Source organism: Eublepharis macularius, chromosome 3, assembly GCF_028583425.1.
Source record: "Eublepharis macularius isolate TG4126 chromosome 3, MPM_Emac_v1.0, whole genome shotgun sequence".
Lineage (NCBI taxonomy): Eukaryota > Metazoa > Chordata > Lepidosauria > Squamata > Eublepharidae > Eublepharis > Eublepharis macularius.
Window position 1 is genome coordinate 159,138,929 of NC_072792.1, and position 26,923 is coordinate 159,165,851.

Sequence of the window (26,923 nt, forward strand, 5' to 3'; positions counted from 1 at the left end):
TTGTGAAAGGTAGATTCTTCAAAAGATGCTGTTCAAAATTAGAAGAAGCTGCTGGTGGTGCTCAGTTTAATCCTAAATCTGAAACTGACAAAACAAACATTACTTTCTTGCCCAGTTGTGATGGTTTGATATGTAGTGATCCATTGCTGTCTATTTTTAAGACCTATTCCAGTATGGGATATTTGCTGTCTCATATCCCAGCCTAATGTGAGCCAATGGAGCAGCAGTATAACCATGAGTCATGAGTCACTGTGTTAGGACTAAAAGCACCAATTAATTACAAGTTTAAATACTTTAAGTAAAATGGAAAGCTGGATTCTACTATAAATTTGTCCCCACTCTCCTTCACCTTAGTCTCTGTAAATTAGTCTTGGGTGAAGTGTAGACCCAAATTACCTTTCCTTCTGAGAATTCAGCCAAACCTAGGAAGTATGTGAAAGGCTGAGGGAATGGAGAAAGATGTATAGGGGAAGGGATATATTAATTGAAAATGAAGCATCTTTGGGGAAGAAAACTCACCATAACATGCTGGGGAGGGGGGGGGCTGGGGTTGGATTCCTTGTTCACTAGGATGTATGTCTGGGATGGTTTTTGGCCTCTAGCTGAAATATGTGGACCTCCTTTTCTCTAATGCAGACAGAGATTGAATTTGTAAATTCTGACTACAGAGTTTTAGGGCAGGCACTGCAATTTCAGCTTGCAGACTCAAAAACAAATTGCTAGTAGTGATGATGAATGATATGGATTTATTTAGCCACAGAATTCTTCATACCTAAACACAAATAAAATATGCAACACTTTAGAACACCAAGAACTTTCTCTTAGGTTCTAGTAGATCAGTTCTGTTTTATATTCAGTATATTTTTGGAGGTAAGGAAGAATAGTTCAACTGTTCCTTTAAGTGTCATGGTATACTTGTTAAATGCATGGTTAGTGTGAAAAACACAAGTATCACTCTCATCCCTATAGAAAATGTGGTAGCCAGCCCTGTTCCTAAATTGTGTTTGCTTTGAGAAGAATCTCATTAATTTATTTCAAAGTGAATGTTCTTAGGATCACAATATAAATTATTGAAAAACTAACTTGGCTGGCTGTTCCTTTCCCATAGAACATTTGGTTGAAGAGCAGTAAATGCAGCTTTGTTTCTGTGATCTTTCAAAATCCTAAAAAAGAGCTTGACGGTGCTCTTAGGAGGCAATTTAATTTCACTTCTACCTTATATTTGTGCTTGTGTAGCTTAACTAGATACATAAATGCTGCTTAACTACTTAGCTTTAATTCTGTTTTCTGCATTTTTTCTCTTAAAATATAATTGCATCATAGGTAGCAGACATGGAAACTTACAACTAAGCTTATTTGTCTTACTGCAAATCAGCAATTTATTGAATATTCTGTCTGTAATTTAAACTGTACTTATCCCAGAATTGGGATAAGAAGAAGATTATAGAACATCTTTTACTAATCCTGATACTATGCTCCTCCTCAATATGCAAAGATAGTCATGAATGTTTGTTTAAAAGGGGTGAGTAGTTCTGCATCTATTTTCTATTCCAGTTACAAAATATTGCCTTACAGCTAGAACCATAGAACTGGATGGCTCACCCAAGGGTCATGAAGTCCAACCTTCTGCACAGTGCAGTTCCTCTGTGATCATTCATAGTCACTTGAAGAGTTGACTAGAGACTTGGTGTGTGTGTGTGTATATAAGAACATGCCTTTTGAGTGATACTTACTTAGAAGTAAACCCTATTAAATTAATTGGGCTTCCCTCCAAATAAAAAAATCATAGGATTGGACTATAAGTGATTTCTGTGTCTTTGAATGAAACCAAATGACTTAATAATCTCACAGAATAATTACTACTGCAGTGTTTGTCCTTGAAAGCTGGAAACTGCTGATAATGCAGAATTCTGTTGCCCGTATCTTGCCATAGGATGGAGTGGCAGAATATCAACAACAACAACATTCAGTTTATATACCGCCCTTCAGGACAACTTAATGCCTACTCATAGCGGTTTACAAAGTGTGTTGTTATTATCCTCACAACAATCACTGTGTGAGGTGGGTGGGGCTGAGAGAGCTCAGAGAGCTGTGACTAGCTCAAGGTCACCCAGCTGGCTTCAGGTGGAGGAGTGGGGAATCAAACCCGGCTCTCCAGATTAGAGTCCCGCGCTCTTAACCATTACACCAAACTGGCTATTAATTCTACCACATGGTGTCTACTTGTCTGCTTTGCCTGACAGTGAATTTTTGGTCACAACTCAAGGAGCCTGGTGACAATTGCTTATATTTGCATAAATCCTTTTTGCATAAATTTGCAAAAAATTGCATTTTTCAGGGTACATCATCTCCCATGTGATCCCTCCCCAGTTGGGTTAGATCAGAGAAGTCCTAATCTTACTTTCATATGTAGTGTAGACTAGTGACCCAGTGTCATACTTCTGACTTGACCTGAGGTACACTTTCCAAAGGGCTGACTATCACATTTTCTATATGTGTTTGCTGCTGCCATGTCAGTGATGAATTATAGACAAAAGGTGTTTAGCTCAGTTAGACAAGACCATATAGTAATTATAAACGTGGTTAGTTGCCTTTGTTTATATACTTTAGTTCTGGTTATTCTGTTTACAACTGATGATTTATATAAGACTTCCTTGCAAAAATTTAAAATAAAATTCCAGCTGATCTAAAGTAATTCACTTCATTGCTTCTCATGTATCCAAAATATTATCCTGTGTGCTAAGTGAATAGTTGGATGATAGAAACAAATTTGCATTTATATGGCCATTTAAATGTCAGTCTAAACACGACTAAACTATACTAATTATTGCTTCGTTGCAAGAAACATTCCTGTTCTCTGCAGCAACTGATATTTTAGTTTAGAGGTGACTTCCTATGCATTAAACATTTTTTTCTCTTGCAGCCCCACCACTAAAACTGTAGTGCTATTTGACTTTATGTCTTTAAGCGGGCCTTTCAGTCATCACGCGGGTCAGTCAAGGGTTTGATTTATATTTGGATTCAGGTGGTGATAGTTACCCTACCTTTATGAAATATGTGTTTCTCTTAAAGGAAATAGATAAAGTGTTTCTGGTGTCTTTTGTGTGATCAAAAAAATTAAGGGAGTGTTATTTTGTTACTCTGTGGTCTTTATTAGGCTTGAATCTTGCTCTTCTACTGCAGACCAACATGGCCCATCTGAAACGGTCTTCATGCTGTGAACTATATTCAGAATGGCTGTAAATGGCTCAGCATCTTCTTGGAATAAGCAGAATCTTTCAGGGTTTTGTCCTGAGTCCTGTAGTTTCTGAATACATTCATTAGCACATTGAAGGAAAGAGTAGAAGATTCACTTCTGAAGTCTATATCTGATACATCTTGTGATAATTCAACTAACTACCTTAAAGGATAGAAAAATAATTCAAAATTAAATAATCTAGAAAATTGTGTAGAAATAAGGTAAAGGTGGGCCGTAATATTTTTTTTATGATCTTAAAATAAAACACAAATTTATGATGAAACAACTCTTGAGGAAATGTTTGTTTTTTCCTTCTAAAACTTAATATGGGAAGACTTGCCTTGTAATAAATGTTACTTTTTGTCATGTCGTATCGTAGTTTGTCTCAAAAACATACTGTAACTAGTGACCATAAATAATCTTCCTACCTCCCGTGTGTCTGCTGGTGTGCTCAGAGAGTTTGGGGGAGAGGTAGTTTTTTAAAATTTGTGCTTGATTAAGGAGACAGTGAGAGACCACAGGAATCTCCCTTACATCTGAGAAGACTCCTGCTGTTTGTTTTTTTCTCAGCCAGCAGTGTGCACCAGAACTCTGGCTTCTGTGTTTCTGAGCATCCTTTTTGCCACAGGTATAGTAATACTAGGTTACAGGAAGTTGGTGAGTGAGTTTAAGTCTGATCGTAAGTATTTAGTCTATCTGTTACAACTATACTTCATAATTTAAATAACCATTCTAGAGTATTTTGCATGTTTTTTAAAAAAACAACTTCTGATATTGCACATACACTGTTCTAGCAGTCATCATATTAGAGAGCAATTTCTTCTTTCAGTTTAAAGCTTGCTCCTTTTAGCTGTTGGGCAGTTCTAAGGACATAGAAAATCTCTGAACACTTCCAGTGCTTGTCATAAGAGTTTGTTACAGTTGAGCCAGTTTTTGTCTAAAGCGCAACACCACACTGCTTAAGTTTTGATAAAACACAGCTGATGGATAGATAATATTTATTAGTTCCATTGAAGCTCTTCTTCATAGACTTTTAATGCTCTCTCACACATCACAGTGTAGGTCTGGTGCACTTGCTGTGGCTTAACTTTGATAACAGTTCATCTAATGGGCTTACTGAATTTGCTCTCAGCAGGGTGCAATGAGTATCTCATAAATGGTTATTGTATCCCAATGCTTTGCGTATCAGATTATGGACACCTGGTAGATGAATAGTTACCAAAGTGGTGGTGGACACAAACCCCACATTTCCGTATATCAGAGAACAACATTTGAAATCCAACTTCATAGGTGAACCTGTATTTTTTCCCTATGTGGTCCTTGTACCCTGCAGACTCTTGCTGTCCAGTTTTCTCCATGAATTCTGGCCCTGGCTTTTCTTTTTTTTTTCTTCAGCACTGAGATTGGCTAATATTAAAACTAGAGCTTGAGACAAGCTTCAGATTCTCATTACAAACTCTCGTTTAACACTAACCGTGAATTATTCATATCAGTTGAAGACATTGTTAAAATATGCAAGGATGAGGGAAGGACCCAGTACCTTTTTGGTCTGTTACTCTTACAAGAGATTATGATTAACATCGTAAGGACAAGGTATGCTATACAATTTGGATGTAGACATAAATTATGATGATGTCGTAATTCTGTCTGGCAGCTGGTTCACATAGCTTGAATTCTCTCTAAGACCAGTTAATAAAGGGGATGAGAAGAAGAGCCCATATAGTACAGTGATTAGACTAGGATCTGGGAGAACCGGGTTCAAGTCCCTACTCTGCTATGGAAGCTTGTTAAGTGACCTTGGGCCAGTCATACACTCACAGCATAACCTACCTCACAGGGTGGTTGTGGAGATAAAATGAAGGCAAGAACACCTTTGGTCCCTGCTGGCGAGAAAGGTGGGGTAGAAAGTAAATAAATAAACTTGCCCATAAGCCCTACAGAATACAACTGCACAGATGACAGAATACTTACTGTTCCTGCCTGGAAAGGGGGAGACCCTCTCCATTTTTAAACTCTTCCAGGCCAGCAGCAGCACCGGACCTATGACTGGCTCTTGCAGCCCTCCTCACTCACTTTAGTTTATTCTTGGAACGTAAGTGACATGATTATAAACAACCAGGTGCCTTTAACTGACCTTGAACACTTTTGAGTGGAAAGACAACAGATGACTATCTCAGATAAAACAATTACTTCTACTCTTGTATTTTAACAGAAAGCTACAAGACTAGTACAATAGATGATTTGAAGGAACAAGAAGCACAGAAAAGGAGGAAAATGCCGAAACCAGTAAGTAAACTGTTTTTTACCTTTCTAGAGCTTGATAGGATTTCAGTTTGGTCTGTGATCTTATAGCAAGCATTTTGAAAGTTGATAATTGTGTCTAGGTCTCCTTTTTTATTCTGAATAGATATGATGTTATGTAAAGGGTTTGGTCCAGATGTTATGCATGTGAGGAATAGTGCATAGAGGTTCTGCTTGCCAGATATGAGCTTCAGGAGCAAAAGTATAGAAATAGATAGTCCAGTTATCCAGGGCAGTGTGTGAAGTTACTTCCACTTTTAATGCAATATGGGATAGTAGGGGTGTACACTGTGCGCTGTTTCCTTATCAGGGAGTGTAAAGTTTCACCATGTAAATATTTGTGTGTGTTTTATTTCAGCTAATTAATGTAGGGTTTTGAATGTACGTTTATTGTGATTTGAAATGCAGGCCTCTAAGACAAGGCTGGATGGATGAGTGAAATGTATTATGTTTGGATGGTAGTTGTACCCTAGGGGCAGAGTGAGTCAGTTTAGTCAGGGCTGTTCTGAATGAAAAGTTTAGTGTGTTGTTCCAGTATTGATCGGTGCTGTTCTGGGGAAAAGTGAAATGAAGTGCTGTAATCTGAGGGAAGTCTGTGTGTTCTTTTCTTCGTGGATATTAGCTAAAGTGGCAACTGGGGGAAAATGTCTTTGTGACTGGGTCCATTTAGAAACTTTGGAGATCTATACTATCTTGAAACCATTACACTTATGAATGACTCTGAAACCAATATGCATATGAATTAAACCTAATCTATTACATTTATGTACTTATAAATAAACCTTTAAGTAAAACATCTATTTCATCTAGTATAAAGGATACACTTTTACCAGTGGATAAGCACATGGGACTCTAATCTGAAGTACTGGGTTTCATTCCCCACTTCTCCACTTGAAGCCAGCTGGGTGACCTTGGGTCAGTCACAGCTTCTAGGAGCTCTTTCAGCTCCACCCACCTCACAGGGTGATTGTTGTTGTGGGGATAATAATAACATACTTTGCAAATTGCTCTGTGTGGGCGTTAAGTTGTCCTGAAGGGCGGTTTATAAATTGAATGTTGTTGTTGTTGTTGTTACCTCACAGCCACCCACACACACTGACCATTCTGTCATTCTTCCAGCTATAACAAAGCCTTCCTATACTACAAATCAAACTAAGGCAAAGAACCTTTGGTGGGAGCACAAGCAAGTCAGAGAGACAGCAATATACAGGTCTCATAAAGGGGGCAAAACTCCAAAGGGACATGTATAGTTCTAGTGGGCGCAAGTTCTGGAAGTGTGAAGGGGGGAAGCACAACTCATTCACATTTCTTTCAGCTTCTCTGAAACACTTGAAAAAGATTTGAGATATGTGTTGGCTTATTGAGGGAGAGAGATGAAGATGCTATTATTATTAGTATTATGGAGTTTTACAGAGTACAAGATGACATTTCCCTGCCTTGGGGAGTTTATGATTCGAAAACAGTTTTGTTTTGCCTTATGATAGTTTGCTAATCTCTGCAGGAAAAAAGGAGGATTGTTTGGTTTTAGTAATTGTTATTTTACAAAGAATTTAGGAGCAACATTTTTCAATTCGCTATGGTAAAGTTTGCTGAACTCTCTATATAGTATAAAATTGGAGAAGGTGTGTGGCAAGTATAACTAATTTTCCAAATGACTGATCCTGTGTCAGTATCTTCTGGAAAGAAGTATGAAGTTCAGGTTTGATTATGTCTAGATGCTCCTTAACTCTTGAAAGATGAAAACAAATAGTCAGCTACTTCCATGGTTCCTTGGACTGCACCCCCCCTCCACATGTTGTCTGATTTCTAGCTTTACTGGTTTTATACATGCACACATGGAAGTCTATCTTAAACTAGACAGACAGATTTCCCAGTCTGAATGCTGCAACTAAAAATTCTATACATTTAGAAGGCAACTGAATAATGCTATTGTCTGGATGTATGAAGACACTTTGTTCTCATCTGTAGTAATAAAGAAGTCCTACTGTCAGGGAGCGATGATAATCTTGTTTTGTTTCCCTAATTTAAGTGCATGTTCAAAAATAATTAGCTACTATAAGGGCCTGGTATTGACTACCACACCATTCCCACAGAAAAACATGTGTTCGGTTTGATTTGACGGATGAATGGATCTGTGAGGAGGATTCTTCTTTGCATTAACTACAAGTTATTATGCTACAGCATTGATACTATGAGAGAGCAGTGAAATTTGCATTTTTATGACCATGGATGGTCGGTGCCTGTGTGTTTGCATACAGTTAGTCCTTAACTGCTTTCCTGTCTAATGCAGAATACTTTATGTGTTCCACGTTCAGCATCGTTTTACTGCTTATTGTTTCATCATAGGAGTCATGAGGAACTTCAGAAATTCAGGATTTTGCAGTTATGGAAAGCCTTGCATTGATGGATGATATGTAGAAGAACTTTAGGGGACAAATATCATTTGAGTCTCAGTCTAGAGCTAAAACAACTTGTTCCAGCAGTATCTTCAGTGCCATAGGAATTTTGCCATCATACCAGTATAATTTGGAAAATATGCACTTTACCTCTAGGCCCTGATCATCAGTACATGCAGTTGCTAAACAATGTGCCTTGCATCTTTAGTTGGTATCAGATGCTCAAATTCGATAGAACTTTCCTTCACTCAAGGTCCTCACCCTAGGAAAAGCCAGTGGTATGAACTCCTCTTGATCAAGAAAAGATTGCTTAGCTTTTTGATGCCTCTCTAATGTGGAAGGCTAAGAATTGTGGTTCTTACCATGTACCTCTTCCCTCACAGTATTGGAGTTCCTCTTTGTTTAGATGCAAAGAGGATTTAGGGCTATACATCTCCTATGGTCCCTGGAAAAGCATCTCTCTCATACCGTTGAAGACTGAAACCTGGCCACTTCTGGAAGAGTAACAATTTTTAGTGTGTTCGGGCAGCAATTCATTGCCAGTCACTGTGAGTACAAGCATTGTTGCTTGTCAAGCCTTGGATCTGTATACTGAATGATTTCTAAACTGGATGAAATGGAACATGTAATTTGTGTTCCCTTAACATGAAGTTTGATGCAGTCACCTTGTAGAATTAAGTTTTTCTTCGCTTCAACTTTGTTTTTGTTAACTTAATTCTTTCTATGCAGTATTATGTTCAAGATCTGTTGTTTTATATGTGGTTTAACACTACCTGCATTCTTGTGCATAGGATTGCCATATGATTTTACTCTTTAAAAAAAATTAATGTAACAAGTTTAGGAATATTGAAGCCTTTCCTTGATCAGCTGTCCTTGACTGTGGCCTTTTGATTTAATCAGCTTACTTTGGTGCTCGACTGATCTGCCTTACCTCATTCTTGTTCAACAAAACAAAGCATTTCTTCAGAAGGGCTTAGATCTCAAGAACTATTTGAACATTGCTTTGTTAGATGGACATCTGTAAACATTTATATAGATTGCTTTCAATAAAGTTAACAGTTATCAGGATTTAAAGGGAAATCACTTGGCTACCTGGTGCCATAATGTACCTGTACATAGTAAGTGTATGTTTTAAAAAAGTTTGCTGTTGAATATACAATAGTATTTTTGTTCTGTAGCAACAGACAAAAATGTTTAGAAGTGAACGAAATATGTAACCAAATGTCTTAATTCTTGAATTTCACCTAGGATGTTATGCAATGCATGTAAAGCACACAGCAGAAGATGCTCAAAGTATTTTGTGTACTCTTGAAAAGTAGACTGCCAAGCAGCAACATAGCTGTGAATATCAAACCTTTAGTAAGGCATTCATTTCCAAATAGTAAGTTGCTTGTGCTTATTAGAATATTATCAAAACACTTTCTGTAAGCTTTGCAATTCAAGTAAGCCAGCAATTAAATACAGCTCTTAAGGCACTTCCTTTATTACCAGCTTTGAAGATGAAACAGTGTGATCACTGTTATTAAAATTAATTTTACTATACAGTGATTTATCATTGTGATAACACTGCAATTAAAATAAATTATAAAGGGCCTTTCCCAAGTACACAAGACTGTATGCTGTGACATGACTCAGTGTACAGATGTCCCCTCTTTAGAGGGGAGTTATTTTTATCACTTCAGCATTGTAAAAGCTTTTTAAAAAAATAAATTCAGCATCTAGCAACCATGGCAAGAGAAACTGCTAAGACTCTTGAAGAGTATTCGTTCAAAACAGGGTGGATTTGATTTAAATCAAACTGATTTAAATCACGATTTAAATCACTAGTCATTAAGGCTTGATTTAAATCATAGTTTTCTACATAAAGACTAATTCTTGCTGGTATAACTTTAATATGCAAGTAGATGCCTGCCTTACCGATAGGTAAAGGAACTTCATTAAAGTATTCCCAAACTGGGTCTCTTTTACGGCCTGCTGCCATTATAGGTTTTTTTCCTCCAAGGAAAGAATGTGATAAACCTCAGGTCATACACACAAAAGATCCAAAGACTTGTGCAGTATTGTGCTCAAAAAGTTTCACTTTCATTTTGTACTGCTTGCCCCTCCCTCCTCACACTTAGTTTCTTCTTGTGCAGATCTATTCCACTCCAAACCATCAGAAAAATATTGTTTCTATTCACTGAACTTCTTGAAACTTAGCACTGGAGGGGTTGATTCTGTCTTCATAGGTTTGTAGAACAATAGGATTAAGGTCTTTTTCTCAACTCTGTTCATGTTATAACATTTTTGCTGTGAAGAAGAGGCATGTGATCTCTGCTGAGCTGACACAAATTCAGTTTTGAGAACTGCAAAACCAAGCATCTGTGATAATATCTTGTAGGCAGAGAAACTGCCCAATAATCTTACAAAAACCTCTGGAAGAGCATGACATTGTGAATGGATTAATGGAATTTATTTACCAAAAAAATTAAACATATACAGCCTTATTCTACATAATTAAAAATGAATCTTTATTTCATGATGGAATAACCTTTGGATGGTAATATATTTTCCTCAAAAAGCATTTTATTTTAAAAAATCCGATTTAAATCAAAAAAATCCGATTTAAATCAAAAAATCCGATTTTTTTTATTTTTTAAAAAAAAATCATTGATTTTTACCCACCCTGGTTCAAAACATTTCTATTGCAGTTTCTCTGTTTGGATTCAGTGTGGGGTGAGGACATAAATAATCAGTTTAATTTTAATAGATTGAAATACACAACCTTAAACATTCAGGTTTAAAGCATGAGAATGAAAACTCAGGGTCAGCAACCTCATAGCCTAATATGCTGGAACAATCCAACTTACTTCAGATGCTCTCTGGAAGAAAACTCTCTTACATGGTTTTCTGAATGTAGCAGGTGAAAATTCTCTCCTCACCCTCTCTGGCAGGTCATGCCAGTGGATTAGGCCTGCGAGAGAAAGAGCTGTTGATCTCGCTGTAACCGTATGGGCAGTCCTGAGGGAGGGCACTTTAAAGGAAGAGGCTGGATGAAGAATTTAATTGGTACAGGGAGGCATGCTGAAAGGTGTGGTTCAAGTATGAGGGGCCTAGGCTGCAAAGACCTTTAAAAAAATAACCAGCGCTTTGAATTGTGCCCAGAAGCAGATGAATAGCCAGTGGAGTTGACACAGCTGTGGAGTTATGTTCCAGCTAGCTGACCTCAGAGGGGAGTCTTGCTGCCCCATTTTGTACCACTTCAAGACTTCCTCAAAGGCAGCTCCATCTAGAGTGTGACAACAGTCCAATCTGGAGGTTACAGCGTAGAAAAGGGCCAGTTTATGAGCTGGATTAATTGAAACAAGGTGACCCTAGCAACAAAACTGTGACCGACTTAACTTTTAACAATGCAGAGTCCAGAAGCACCCCCAAACTCTTAACTGTGTGTATTATAGAAAACTTAACGCCATCTAAGTTTATATAATGCCCTTTCTGTGTTTGTTCTGCAGTAGCTTCAGTGTTATTCCCACCCGATGAAGCAGATGAGGTTTATACAGAATATGTTGGTTGTGAAAGAGGAAATGTAACCCAAACAGAGTAGGCGTAACTTTATAATTAACAAAAAGCGTGGTATTGCTTCCTTGCAATATAAGCCTTCTCTGATGAATGACATGTTCTCCCTGCCAATTTGAGCAGCTTCATGGTACCACGATAGAAGAATGTTTCCCCCTAGTCATGAGACCTGCCTTGGTAATATAGTGGTAATATGGCTCAAAAGTGGTATGTCTGGGATCCTAAAGACAGTACGGGGAGCTCTTGCAAAACAGGGCTTCTGAGCCCCCTGCGTCCAGTGCAGCCTGACAGCAAATGTTATGAGCTACCAGCACAGGAAATTGCAGTTGGGAAACACCTGGGGTGGCACATCTAAGCGTCTCTTTCAATCCTGGTAACAACATTGAAGGGCATTGTGAGGCCTGCAAGCCATTCCTGCAATTGCTATTGTAACATTAGTACATCGTGACTCTAAATGGAGATTTTGGAGGAAAAGGCTGTTCTTGTAACCAACCACTAAAATTAATGGTTTTATTTAGTCAGTAACTTCTGTGTTGATTATCCTCTTAGATCGCCTGCAGTGACAATTCTCCAGAACCAAATTGGTGACACATGTCAAAACAAGCATTTTGCCGGTAGCAGATAATGAGTGCGGGCAGGCTATGTACATTCAATGCATAGTTTGCTGAGCCATTAGTGAAAAGAGCATCTTATTTACAATGAGGGCAGCACCTTCAGCTCCTTCTCCAATGCCCGTGATGTGCTAGAGCCAAGGTGTCAGAAACCAACCAAATAATGATTTCCCAACTTGAGGCAAACTAACTGCTGTGTTGTGTGCTGTCCTACTTGCCTCTGGGCATAATTTTTGATCTTGAATTAAATAAAGCAGTTCTACATTTTTTTTTCCTTGCAGAAGTCTATCTTTGGAAATGTTAATGAGCAGAAGTAGGATTTTTTTGGTATTTTTTAAAAGAAGCAAAAAAAAAGCATAAATGAGGAATTTGTCCTATTTCTGTATATGGCTCTCATAATAGAGGAATCACTGCTGCTGAGGGTACAAGTCTAGACGTCAGTAATTGTTCCTCTGGGGCTTCTGAACACTTCATTCAAACAATTGTAATCAAAGGCAGCCCCCCACGCCCACCCCAGCATAACATACAGTTATATATTTAAATACAGAAAAGGAAACTTGTAACTTAAATTCATTGGTGCAGCTTGGTTTCTGTTTGTAAGGTGCATGCCATGAGGCCCAGTGTGACCATGGGCTGTGGGAGGCAATCTGCAGATGAAGGGTCTACTGCTTGCCTGAGTGGGGCTGAATGCATCTGATGAACTATGAGGCAGCTTTGTGAGCCGGTGAACACTTACATGCAAATAAAGCCTATTAAAGCCAATGGGACTTGATTCTTAGTAAATATGCATGTGATGATGCTGAGCCACTGAAACTCCTTAGGTAATTGATTTGGAAAAGCCTTTTAGTAGAAATCAGCAACATATTTGATCCCAGTTTTTAAAAAGAACTCTCGCCTTCTAAAATAGCTCAAAAGCGGGGTGCTTTTTGTATTGATACTGTGCTTTCTTTCTGGCTGAGGTATCAGGACAAAAAGGGAAGCTAGCGTTGCTTTCGAGGCACAGAATAACGTGGGCTGTAGAAATCAGGTGCAGGCCTAGGAGTGATGCTTTTAAAGGAACAGAGCACCAAGTTCTTTTGCCTTAAAAGGCAATTTCTTTAGATGACAAGCTTCCTTGCCACTGGTGACTTGGCCCCTTCTTTTGTGGAACACTGTGTTTGCAAGCTCAGTTATTGTTCCAGTCTTCTTATTAGTGGTTGAAGAGCTCTGTGGAAATCCAGCAAATGTGTATTTGTCAGCAGTTGCTGTAAATTAAATGGCATTTCCTGTGTGTATTTAGTTCCTACATATATATATATGGAAAGAGCTGTACTGGTAGTTGGTCTTAACAGTCTCATATTCTGCAATCATATGACTGAGAAACTCATTACGCTTTAAACAAACATCACTTCATGTACATTCAATAATGTTTATAATAAGAAAAAAGCTTATATTTGAATGCAAGTGTTAGAGTGTTCTGCTTTTTTTGCTTTATAGATGAAATACAATGGCAGTAATTTTAATACTTCAGTCCTAATCAAGATATCAGAACCTTAAAATGTACATTTTTGTTCTTTACAGATTAATGTAAGAGTTACCACGATGGATGCAGAGTTGGAGTTCGCCATCCAGCCCAATACAACAGGGAAACAGCTTTTTGATCAGGTAACCTTTTCCAGCATGTAAACACCTTCAGTTCAGACTCATTTTTCCTTGGGTGCCAAAAAATCAAGCATTTGCCTAATAAAGCCTGCTTGTAACTACCATAGAAACTGTGGAAATGTCTTTTTGATATTCATCTTAACCCTTGCCTCCTCATTCAAAGTGTTTCAAGGATATCCTTCATAAAACAAACTGAACTTTGAAGGCATAGGTCAAATCAACGAGTATTTAATTTAAAAATTTGTTAGATAAATGCAAAGCAATGAGTATATTTAGTGATGCCTGAAAATGAGCATTTATATTCACAGCTAATATTCGGACAAAGGTGAAAAGTAAGCTGTACAAGGGAATGCATTTAGCAGTTATTTTAGAACTCCACTTTCTTTGCTGCTGAAGTGGTTGAACTTCACGCTTTAAAACCAACATTTCTTCTGTTGCAGTGACCCCTGGTGAATCTTATCTTAGACTTCCTTCCAAAATATTTTTGGCAATTTCAGACTTATTTTCTAAAGACAGTATTCCTTGGTTTTGAATCGAGACCATTATAAAGCTCCTTAAGTTACATTTGTACATTTACAAAATCTTCTCCGGTAGCTGAACTCTAGGGCTGAATCCACTCTATTATGGGCACAATGCCAATACACAGAGGAAGCCTTGTGTTTTCTTTTTTTTTTGGTCCTCCCTCCTCAGCATGCACATTCGTCATGCCAGGTTGTTTTAGGGAATGGGAGGCCTGTTTGTGCCTATCTTTATCCAATTTCCCCTTTTATTTGCAAAAGGAATGTGAGAGCACAGGCTTAGTTGGGGACATTCTGCCTCTCTGCATGTTCTTAGGAAACCTTGCCTTTAAGAAAGTAGATTTCATATCAACATGTGAGCATTCTCAATATGCCTCCCCCGACCTAGGCTTTGAGAAAAGCACTAATTGTACAGTGCATTTCTCATCAATAAACATCTAACAAACTTGAGTAGAATGTCAGAATTCTTTTTTGAAAAGATGCTTTCTAACCAGAAACCGTTTTTCAAAATAATTGTTTCTGTCCCAGCCCAAAATATACAGTTGTCCATGTGAAATGATGCTTTAAAAACCCAGTATGTTTTAACTTGGTTGAAATAAAAAGAGAAAGGGTTTTTTAAAGAACAACGGTATCTCACTTAAGTGAGTCCTTAGATGGTGCTTCTTGTAGCAGAATAACTTTGTTCTTAACTTATAGGTACTATGCTGTTTTGCTTTTGGCCAATCAGTTGCAGGACCAGTGGGGAGTAATAGCTACACAGATTGGGAGGCTGCAATGGGGAAAGGGATAGGGGCAAAATTGTTCCTTCCTGCCTCTTGCATGCTGCAGTGATGGAAAGAACAGAAGGGAGTGATTTTTGCACCCCTCTCTTCTGATCTACATGGCTGTTACTCCACATGGGTCTTGTAACTCTAGGAATAAACTTTTCTGGGGTTGGAAATAGCTGCTAGAGGGAAGGGAGAGCTGAAAAAAATGGAGATCCTTGTTAAGATTGTTTGCATCCTTTCCAGTATGGTCTCCAGCCTGGTTATGGAACTGAAACAACCTTGGTCGCTCTGGTGCAGGGATCCCCAACTTTGTGCATGTGGGTGCCATGGTGCCTGCCAACACCTTTCCTGGTGCCCACCAAATGTTTTTAAAAGTGAATGGGCCAGGTGGGGCTTTTGCCCAACAGAGCTTCTGATTGGACATTGGAGATCTGATTAGGTGTGCAGATTTTTACAAAGCCGCTTCAGCAGCAGCTGCTAAAAGTGTGTGATCCATGTCTGGAAACTGGATAAAAAAGATAGATTTTTGATGATCCAGCTAATTCCAACTTTCGTGGATCAAATTAGAAAATCCTAGATCTGATAGATCCCCAGATAAATCCTAGTTAATATGGGTAAATCTGGGAAAAGTGGCTTCAGTCTCTTGGCTGTCATCTTCTATGCCTTTTTCCAAGAAGTGGAAGGAAGAAATGAGGGGGAGTGAGGCGGAGACAGGAGGGAAGGGGGAGTGAGTGGCCAGTTCATGTGGGAACTGTTGTTTGCCTGGCTTCTGTGAGTGACTCTGGTTCTGTTGGGCTAAGTTGCAGTAGTGTCCCTTACTTCAGTTTAGCTTGGGTGGAGTTCTCTGTTTTGATATGATTCTCTGGTTTGTTGTTGGTCCCCTTGCGTCATTTTGGTTCTGAGGGGATTCCAGTCCCTTGCTTCAGTGTGGCTTTGTTGGGCTTTCTCTGGCTTGAACTTGCATTTGGGAGTGTGCCTATGACTAGTGTCAGCCTTGCTCCTGTCAGTTTCTACCTGAGAGCCTTCTTGGAAAAGTTTCCCTTATAAGAAACACTGGAGAATGGTTGGAGGCACCTTTTTCAGGGTCTCCTAGAATTGGACCCTGGGGTCCAATCTTCCTGAAACTTGGGGGGTCTTTTAGTGGATAGTCAGGAGTATGTTTCCTTCAAATTTGGTGGTTTGCTTGAACCCCCCCCCCTGCCCCCAGCCTCATGGGGAGGAATAGTAGAAATCCTGAGCCGTTGCCTAGTGGCAATTTTAACGTCAGTGCTGGCCAATAAACTGAAGCTTAATCCCAACAAGATGGAATTGCTGCCGGTGAATAAAAGGTCTGTCCCAGGGCTTAAAGTGTCATGTGTTCCGAATAGGGTTGCACTCTCCTTGAAGGAACAGGTCTGTAGTCTGAAGAGGTGCTCTTGGATAAGCAGCTGGCAGGTGGCCAAGGTAAGTAGGTGGCAGTTGTGGTTAGGGAGTGCTTTTCACCAGCTTTGAGTGGTTACCCAGCTGCGGCCTTTCCTAAGAAGGAAAGATCTGGACACTGTAGTGCATGCCCTGGTTACATCTAGATTAAATTCCTGCAGTGGGCTCAGGAGCAGCCCCACATAGAGAAGTGTTGGGAAACTTTAGTTAGTACAGAATGCTTCAGCCAGGTTGTTGATTGGTGGTGGTTGTAGGCACTGTATTATTCTACTTTTGGCCCATCTACACTGGCTCCCAATTTGTTTCTGGGCACAATTCAAGGTGCTGGTGTTTACTTTCAAAGCCCTATATGGTTTGGGACCTTTGGGGTCAACATACTCCCTTATGAACCTGCTCAACCACTGTGGCCATCTTCCAAGACCCTGTTTCAGGTATGTCCCTGTCTTCTACAGTTAGGTGGGTGACAACCCTGGAGAGGGCCTTCTCAGTCATGGCACCAGAACTCTGGAACTCTCTTCCCAGAGAGCCTTGCCTGTACTCTTCTGTTGCTGTCTTTCGCCAGTGGGTAAAGACGTTTTAAAATTCATCTGTCATACCCTCAGTTATCCTTCTTCCCTGCCATGTGTTTTACTTTGCTGTTTTTATCAGTAGAAAAGAGCAAGAGTCCAGTAACACCTGTAAGACTAACAAAACTTGTAGTAGGGTATGAGCTTTCGTGAGTCACAGCTCACTTCTTTGTATCTGAAGAAGTGAGCTGCGACTCATGAAAGGTCATACCCTACCACAAGTTTTGTTAGTCTTATAGATGCTACCAGGATTTTCCACTGCTACGGACAGACTAATACTGCTACCCATCATGATCTTGCTATTTTTATGCATTTGCATGTTATTTTAGCTTGAGTTTAATTATTTTAATTATTTTTCTGTTTAGTTTTAACGATGAGTTTTTAATCTGTTAGCCACCTCGGTGGCCTTGATGGGGATAGAAGAGTGGGGTATAAATTTTGTAAATAAAATAAGGATTCCCCACAGATTGGTTCACGCCATGAAGCTTTTATGTTATGCTAATAATAATTTTTTCTTTTTTAAGGTTGTAAAAACAGTTGGCCTTCGCGAAGTCTGGTTTTTTGGACTGCAATATGTAGACAGCAAAGGATACTCAACTTGGTTGAAGTTGAACAAAAAGGTAATTGTAATAAGGGTGTGTTTCTTTAAATGCTTGGTAAGTTGCAGAAGAACAAGGGGGTGAAAGGGGGGGATGAGTGAGTGAGGTGTTTGGGTGGTTGGTGACTGAGGGTGTGGGCGGAGCTAAGAAGTGTGTGGGCAGGGAGCATCCACAGTTAACAGTTGCAGAGTCAGCAGTCTAGAGAAACTGGAAGAGCAGTCTTCTGGTTAGAATCCCCACGTAGTGCTGTGAAAAGCATTAAGATTGTAAGAGGAAAGTGGAATACTTAATAGAGGACATAGTAAGGACTAGAGCGAGTCAAATCCTAATATTGTCAGAGTATTATAAGAGTATGGGGGGAAGATGCTGACAGAAACCTGAGTTTAAAAGGGAGAGCATAACTGAGCAAAATATAATAAAGATTGAACAAAGTACATTCTGAAGATTTGAGTACATTCAAGGAAGATTTGAAAGAGAGAGGGGTGATTGTGAAATGAAAGATTGTGACGCCTCAGTCCAAAGTTATTAACATACACAGTTTTATTTACTGAAGAGAAGTTGCTAAACGTCCTGAAACCAATACGGTTCTTGTACAAATAAAGTTTTATTTTGTTTATGGTTAAACCTAGTGTTATATGCTGTTCCCATACAACAGTCTTATCCTCAGGAGCACGTAGTCTAGCAAAGGAGCCTTAAAGCTTGGGCGCAATACTATGGAAAAGGATAATTAATCAGTTTGTAGTTAGATTCCTGGTGGCAGGGGGAGAGAGAAATAAAAATGAGGTTGAAGACACACCATATCTAACCACATGATTAAAAGAGAGAAGTCATGACAGATATGTTCTTCCAAAACAAAATCAGTCCAAAGTAGTTTAATGTGTGTATTTAATTGTACAGACAAGTGATCTGTAAGTATTATTTTAATTTTTTCCCACAAATCAAGTGTAGATTGTTGCTGCTGCTTGCTCATGGAAGAAGATAGGTCCTTTTGTGTGTTGTTGCTGAGTATGTTAAACCTGTCCACCAATTTGTTTCTTCCTCACTTCTGAATTACTTTTTTCATGCCTTTTTCCCTGGGACAGTTTTTTTAATGGCAATATTTTATTTTTTTAATTTTACTTCACTTATAACCTGCCTTTCTCCCCAGTGGGGACCCAAAGTGGCTTATATCATTCTCCTCCAATTTTTCCCTCAAACAACCCTGTGAGGTGGGTTAGACTAAGTGTGTGTGATGGGCCCAAGGTCACCTAGACTTTCTGAAGGCCATGTGTAGGATTAATTAGGATATCAGGTTAAGTATCACATTATTTCTTAAAGTTAAATAAATTTTTAAAGTTAGTGATCTCATTCCTCAGTGCTTTTCTTGAGGGACAGATGTGGGCAAGGATAGGCCTGTAGTCCCTGAGCAGGTGCTGTATCCATGTTTCATTGGCTTACATGTTCCACTTGCGAAGAGTTATCCCTGTCCTCTTACCGTTTTGAGAACTCAATAAGGGAGCATAGAAAGGAGGGAGAAGGGTAAGGGAAGAGCCTGACACTCACCTTTTGTAACAAATACATCATTATTATTTGGTCTTAGCAAAAAAGTGTCTTACTGGAGACTTAATTGCAACTATTCCTGCTTTGTATTGTTATGCAACATTTTAATAGTGATTAGGTGTTTCTCTTTTTATACAGTATTTATTTAACGTTTATACCCTGCTTCTTCAAAATGGTATGGAGTACCTTAATAAATATCTTGGTGCTATGTAATTAATTAAGAGTAATTTTTCAGTTCTCAGTTCATACACTTCATTTGGGAAATCCTACCTACAGAATGCTCATTAGCTTGTCGTTTTTTGGAAAACCCATTCAACACTACCTTTTTTGTGGTGGTAAACTTCTAAGCTTCAGCTCCCACTCTGGTGTCCCTATGATTGAAAGTTTGGTATTTGCTAAATCATTCTGTTGTATATAGAAATGTTTCAAAACTGAATTTGTATAATGAAAACTGGAGTAACACAAGGAATACAATAAGGTCTTTAAATGGTTTTATGTAGCCTCTGAAAGCTGTCATGTTTTCCTAATTTGCAATTAATTATTTAGAGGTCTTATGTGAATCACAAGTCCTTCAATGTTGTGCTTTGTCGAGTTGAATTACAGTGTGTAGCAACCAATGATTAGATTGCTTTTCCTGAAACTCTTATGTTCTCTGTTCCTCTAAAAACTCCATTTTAGGTAACACAGCAAGATGTAAGGAAAGAAAATCCCCTTCAGTTCAAATTCAGGTCAAAGTTTTTTCCTGAGGATGTTTCTGAAGAGTTAATTCAAGAAATAACTCAGAGACTCTTTTTTCTGCAAGTCAAAGAAGCCATCTTAAATGATGAAATCTATTGTCCACCAGAAACTGCAGTTCTGCTGGCTTCTTACGCTGTTCAAGCAAAGTACGGAGATTACAACAAGGAGATACATAAATTAGGATATTTGGCAAATGACAGACTTCTTCCCCAGCGGTAAGAAACTTCTATGCCACATCATAAGCCTGGCAAACTCAAGTGCTCTACCTCAAGTGCATGTCTAGTAGCTTAACCAGTATACACTATGCTCATCAGTATTGACATTTAAGCCAAGGTAAGGCAGAATCATTAGTTCCTCTGGATTAAAAGTAAAATGGCCTGTGTATGAAATTTAGTTTGGCTGCTGACAAACATGCAGATGTGTTTGTATGATTTGCAAAGAAATGTTTGAATATTACAGTTGTCCAACAATTATTTGAGTAACACGGTAGATAGATTACAAGGTAAGACTCACTTCAGTTTTAACAATTAATATATCAAACAAATTTCTCACCTCCATCATTCCATGCAATGATACCAATTTGTAAATTATTTATAGGTGAACTTTTTGAATGTGTGTATTCTCATAACTAAAAGTACTGGTGAGCATAAAATATAAGTGCAGGGAGTGCTTTAAATGCTTTGCCCATCAGCTGTGCAACATCTTAAAAATACACATGCCTTCATCCCAGCAGTGATAAGGCTTTCAAACTGGACTAACATCCTTTTGGATAACCTACATTTTCTTCTGGGGAAGCTGCTTAAAAATATACTTACTTTTCTTTTTCTTGATTTAGTTATAACTAGTACCTGTAGGTGTTGACTGAAGTCACTTGCAGTCAGATGTTGGTGGACTAAATGTACTCTGAAAAGCTATTCAGGGTCCTTGTTTTTTTGTTTTTGTTTTTTAATCCTAGCCCTAAACTGTGCAGTTTTTGCAACACCCCCCCCCCCCCAAAACCCTAGGAAACCTGTTTCATGATGGACCTTTATTTTGACAGTGTTTTGGAACAACATAAATTAACAAAAGAGCAGTGGGAAGAACGAATACAGAACTGGCATGAAGAACACAGAGGGATGTTAAGGTAACTTCCGCAGTATAGATACAGTTCTCCTTATTTGACATTATTTATTTATTTATTTTATTCAGCTTATATCCTGCCCTTCCCACGAACTGGCTTGAGGCGGCTTCCAACAAAAATAGACAATTAAAACATACAATAAAAACCTCATAACCATATGAATCTATATGGCTTCTTTTCATTGAACAGGGAAGATTCTATGATGGAGTATCTCAAGATTGCACAAGACCTGGAAATGTATGGCGTCAACTATTTTGAAATAAAGAACAAAAAGGGAACTGAATTATGGCTTGGTGTTGATGCTTTGGGCTTGAATATTTATGAACATGATGACAAGTAAGTATTAATATTGCAGTGCTCTGCTATTCAGAGATCACGTTCATTAATAAGGAGAAGTGTATGTCAATGAGGAGATACATATCTGAGTTAGAAAGAGCTCTAAGAGGACCTGAGGGGAGAAGAATCTGGTGGGTGGCGGGGGTGAGGTCCTACGTTTTCAAGAGAAGTAAACGGGATGGTCTCCTACTCCATCCATCACTGATCCAAGGTTTATACTTTCTGTTTTTTAAAAAAAAAACTGCTTATCCTTTTACTAAGGATTCTTTCTCACTAAAGGTTGACTCCCAAGATTGGCTTTCCCTGGAGTGAAATAAGAAATATTTCATTTAATGACAAAAAGTTTGTCATAAAGCCCATTGACAAAAAGGCCCCTGTAAGTAAATCTTTTAATTTTTTTGTTAAAGCACAGTGCACGATACTTATTAAGCTTTTCTCTCTGATTCTTATCTAAAGTGTTTTACTGTTAAAGGAAACATTTTATCATATAGTGAAGGACTGCTTCCTCCCATACTGTCCAATTAATACCCACTTCACAAGCTCTGTTCTGTGTGTCTTGGCCTCCATAGGGTAGGTAGGTGGTGGTGAGGCCTCTGCTTTGAAATGCTCTCCTCCTTGAGGCCTACCTGGCCACATCTTGCTATCCTTTAGGCATAAGTCCAAAAGTTTACCCAGTTTTTAACTGAGGGGTCTGTGTTTCTAAAATTGTTTTTATGGTCTGCTTTTGTCTGAGGACTCTTTGACTGTTTTAGACTGCTTATGGCTTTCATACTGATTTTTTAATGATGATTTTATGCTGCTCTTAGATTTTTTTGTATTGCTTTTCTTTGTAAGCCAACTCGAGCAAGTCTCTGGAGAGAGGGCATCTAAATTTTCTGAGTAAATAGTGCATACATTTTCTTTTATGGCATTTACAATGAAATTTCTCTTTCATCTCCCTTGCCACTTTGAGAGTAGGGTTGAAAGAGGATTTTGGATATCAGCTAATTTTTTCCCCATTTTACACTAGTTTCTACTGTTGGCTGTTTTCTTTTGAATAGAACACTCTAAGTACGAATTGACATTAAAACCATAAATACTCACTTTATTCCAGGATTGTGTGCATACATGTTGATGAGTTGGATTTGGTCTTGAAATGACATAAGTTTTTCTTACATCAGACCAAGGTCCTCCAAGTCTAGCTTTATTTGTTCGGATTTTGTGTGCATGGAGTAGGGTTTGAAGGGATTTTTACCAGTTTCCCTCTTCCCATTAGAGGTCCATGAGTACCCCCCTTCCCCCAGTTTCATCTGCGCGTGTGTGTGTTGTTGATCAGATCACTTTTATTGTTTTGGAGCAGCTAATTTGTCTACTGAGTAGTTCCAACGTCCTCATCATTAGTTGGTGGTTAATGAAACTAAATCAAGACTTGGATGTAGGAAGATTTGCACTTAATTATATTAATCATAAATACATGTTTCTAGAAGATGTGGGATTTCAAGTATTTTAATTTCTTTAGGACTTTGTCTTTTATGCACCACGTCTGAGAATAAATAAGCGAATATTGGCATTGTGTATGGGAAACCATGAGTTATACATGAGAAGGAGAAAGCCAGATACGATTGAAGTTCAACAGATGAAGGCCCAGGCTAGAGAAGAGAAACACCAAAAACAGTTGGAGAGGTATGATACTGGCAGTTATTTATGAACAACATTTGAATTCCCCTTGGCATTTAGAAGTCAATGTGATATATCAGAAATAGTCCAGCACACATAAACTTGAGGTAGGTTTAAGTAGGAAAAATATGGCTCCATTAAGCTGTGCTCTCACTGAGACAATTCTCTGAAAACCATTATTACTTTCATCAGTACTACTATTTGATATCCTTTTAGATCCCATTATACATGGATGATACTGTTCTGGGAATGACAAATTGGGACCATAAGTAATGTGGAAAGGAGAAAACAATGTGTTAAAATCCTTGGATCTTAATAGGGCTATGGCTTCCTATTCCGGCTTTGTAGCATAACCGGATTCGTCCTGTAGCAGAATGCAGTGAGGGTAGGCTGGCTGCTCTAAAAGCCCTGATGCGTTATGGATGAACAGAACTGTTTGCTCTGACATGTAGGTCTCATGTACCTAAAGCTACTCCAGATGACCCTGTACTAGTATATGCTAAATATTTCCTTGGTAGGGGGAGGCATTAATGCCTTTTGCCAATTTTCCACATGGTGGAGTATCCCGCTTTGCACCCAACACTGTTCCCAAGAGTTTTCTAACCCTGCGTAGCAACTTCAGAAGGTACAGAGAACTATAGAAATGCAAATGAAGATCCATTCTGTGTGTGGCATTCCCAGATGAGGTTCTTAGTATCCAGCATACTAGAACTACTGTTAATGAATACAGATCCATATTGCCACTCAGGTATTAGTAGTTTAAGTCATTTTACTGTACAGTGTTCCAGACGTGAACGTATTTTTGCTGTATGGCAAAATTGGAGTTCTGTAAAAGTTTCTTGCTTGGTTCTCATGACAGTAAAATATTATTCTATCTCTGCATTATGCTGCTTTTCAGCAAAGCCTTTAACTGTTGCTACTGTATATGCTGACAGAAGAGGAGGCAGCAGTCTCACCTCTGACCTGCATGGCTATTCATCTACGCAGGAATAATCTTACTAGGGATTGCAAAGAACTGGGAGTGGGGGTGAGGTGGGGAGAATATCTGCGCACCCTCTGTTGGCACTTTGTGGGATGCAAGCCATAACTTGATGCTAGCTAATAATTCCATTGGAGGCACACAGTATTGAGAGTTACCGGTGAAGGGGCGAGGGGGAGGGTGACTAGCCTGCTCAAGCCCTTGGGAGGTGTAAAAATCTTGAAAGGGAATGGGATTCTGGGGTGAGTGTGATTTCTACATTCCTCATGTGAGTCCTTGCAGGCCCCCACCTTGCATTGTTTAACTTCTGTTTCTGACTGCAATAATGCTATAAATTGGACCTTGAAACCCTAGGATATAACTTTAATGCTATCTTCTAGAATAAACCTAGTTACAGAGGATTAAAAATTGAGATTTGTCCCTTGTTCCTCTGCTGTATATTCTACATTTCTTTAATTTAGAGCGCAGCTAGAGAATGAGAAAAAGAAAAGGGAAATAGCAGAAAAAGAAAAGGAAAGAATAGAACGTGAAAAGGAGGAACTGATTGAAAGGCTAAGACAAATTGAAGAACAGACCATGAAAGCCCAAAAAGGTGAGCTCTCACATCATACTTATTTGTTTTAACTTTGTTTTACTTTTTTAGAAGGCAATATTCATTACATTGCTATCTAGTTTTTATATTGAAAGATTACTATTTAATAAACACATGAATTTAAATGTTATACTTTTTCTAATGGCAAACTTTGGCCATTTGAATAAGATACAAGTGGTTTTTGGGAAGCTGATGTGATATCTCATCTTGATTCTGGGAGCTGAATTTGAATGCTGTCTGATTGCATTTTAAAAAATTCTGTAGTCTGCCTTGAGTCTCAGTGAGGAGTGTAGGCTGTAAACAAAATAAGTAGTTTGACTCAAAATTTAATTCAGTTATGAGCTAAGCAGGGGGAGTGAACACTTCAAACAAGAACCTTAATTCTAAATCCCTTTTTTAGGGGTAAAATAATTAATTTTTTAATTTATTACTAAGAGTTTTTAATCTCGTTTGTGTAGGTCAGATAATTCAAATAATAGTAGAGACTGTATGGAGAAATCGCCCCCCAAGAAAGGGGAGGGGAAAGCGCAACACGAAGGAGGCATACAAGTAAAGGACTTAAAAATGTAACGACTATTAGATCCTCATCTATAGCAAGCTACTGTGTGTTCTGATAGTCCGGAAGGGTACAGTCAAACCAGATTTGCTTTTAAATTTAGAAATAAAATCTTTACACTCTTAAACTCTTGCATTTGGTTTATTGAGAAAATTTAATACATTGTTATTTTTTGCTACAATTTTTTTTGTTCTTTCTGAATCCTAGCACAACTATAATTGCGTGACTCATAAAAGCATAACCACGTACCATGTTTTTACATCCAAATTTGTCAGAATACTAGCCAGTTCCTTTTCATAATGGTTCCTTGCAGTCAGTCTATTATTTGAAGCACTAAACTTTCACGTGTTACATTTTAATGGCTTCCATTAAGCAAAGGAGAGACTGCGTGTTATATGGCGACTGCTAATATGTTTTGAGAAACAGAATGGCTCTTGAGTGTCCAGAGTACCGCACCTGGCTGCAGAGGAAACGGCCAGCTTGCTCTCTCTGCTTGATTTGCTCCCATTAGTCATGCCTTCCTTCAGCCAGCCTCTTCTGGTTTAATTCTGTTGTGTGTCAGCATTGGGTGTGATCCATTTGATCAGACATGCAAGGATACAGTTCAGTGCCTGCAGAAGAGCTTCTCGCACCACAGGAAGGTGTCACTATTAGTGGAATCGAAGTGTGGGTTGGATCCCACTGTGTATTACCCTTAATCTGAAAAGTAAGCCTTTGTTGATGCAAGTGTCAAATGAGAAAGCCAGCGTAGTGTTAGCGGTTAGAACGTTAAACTAAATCTGGGAGAACCAGGTTTGAACCTCCACTCTGTCATGGAAACTCAGTAGGCAACCTTGGACTCGTCTTTGTCTGCCTAATCTACCTCACAGGGTGGTGGTTGTAAGGATAAAATAGGAGGGGGAAATGATGCAATCCATTTTGGGTACCCATTGTGGAGAACAACGGTGTTTTAACAATAAAGATGATGTCATGCAGAATCAATGTTAAAATTCCTTGGACACCTGCTTTAGGGTTTGATCCAGAAAACTCTGCAGAAGAGCTTGAAAATGGAAGATCTTGAAAAATCCCAGGTTCTTAAAAGCTTGCTGAGAACATAAGAACATAAGAACATAAGCAAAGCCATGTTGGATCAGGCCAGTGGCCCATCCAGTCCAACATTCTGTCACACACAGTGGCTAGAAATCCAGTGCCATCTAAAGGACTGTCAGTGAGGCCAGGACACCAGAAGCCCTCCCACTGCCTTCCTTCCAGCACCAAGACAACAGAGCACCACCTCCCCACAAAGAGAATACCATCTATCTCCTGTGGCTAATAGCCACTGATGGACCTCTGCTCCATATATTTGTCCAGTCCCCTCTTGAAGCTGGCAATGCTTGTAGCTGCCACCACCTCCTGTGGCAACGAATTCCATGTGTTTATCACCCTTTGTGTAAAGTAGTATTTTCTTCTATCTGTTCTAACCCGACTGCTCAATAATTTCATAGAGTGCCCACGAGTTCTTGTATTGTGAGAAAGGGAGAAAAACACATCTTTCTCGACCTTCTCTAACCCGTGCATTATCTTGTAAACCTCTATCATGTCTCCCCTCAGTCGTCTTTTCTCCAGGCTAAAGAGCCCCAAGCGCCTCAATCTTTCCTCATAGGGAAAGTGTTCCAACCCTTTAATCATTTTAGTTGCCCTTCTCTGTACTTTTTCCAGTGCTATGATATCTTTTTTAAGGTGTGGCGACCAGAACTGTACACAGTACTCCAAATGAGGCCTCACCATCGATTTATACAGAGGCATTATGATACCGG

At 38.9% G+C, this 26,923-nt stretch overlaps 1 protein-coding gene across 2 annotated transcripts in view; it reads left to right on the forward strand.

Annotated features, from left to right (window-relative positions):
• RDX (radixin) overlaps positions 1-26,923 on the forward strand; it is a 39,383-nt gene that overhangs the window by 3,983 nt on the left and 8,477 nt on the right. Inside the window, exons 2-10 of one of the 2 annotated variants that reach the window (XM_054973518.1) lie at positions 5,451-5,524; positions 13,662-13,745; positions 17,537-17,632; positions 19,829-20,103; positions 20,928-21,011; positions 21,198-21,344; positions 21,624-21,720; positions 22,843-23,006; positions 24,441-24,571. In XM_054973518.1, the coding sequence (XP_054829493.1) occupies positions 5,513-5,524; positions 13,662-13,745; positions 17,537-17,632; positions 19,829-20,103; positions 20,928-21,011; positions 21,198-21,344; positions 21,624-21,720; positions 22,843-23,006; positions 24,441-24,571 (1,090 nt within the window). In that variant the 5' untranslated portion in view covers positions 5,451-5,512. Of the gene's footprint in view, positions 1-5,450; positions 5,525-13,661; positions 13,746-17,536; positions 17,633-19,828; positions 20,104-20,927; positions 21,012-21,197; positions 21,345-21,623; positions 21,721-22,842; positions 23,007-24,440; positions 24,572-26,923 lie in introns of those variants that run through there. The other variant, XM_054973519.1, reaches the window with a different exon arrangement.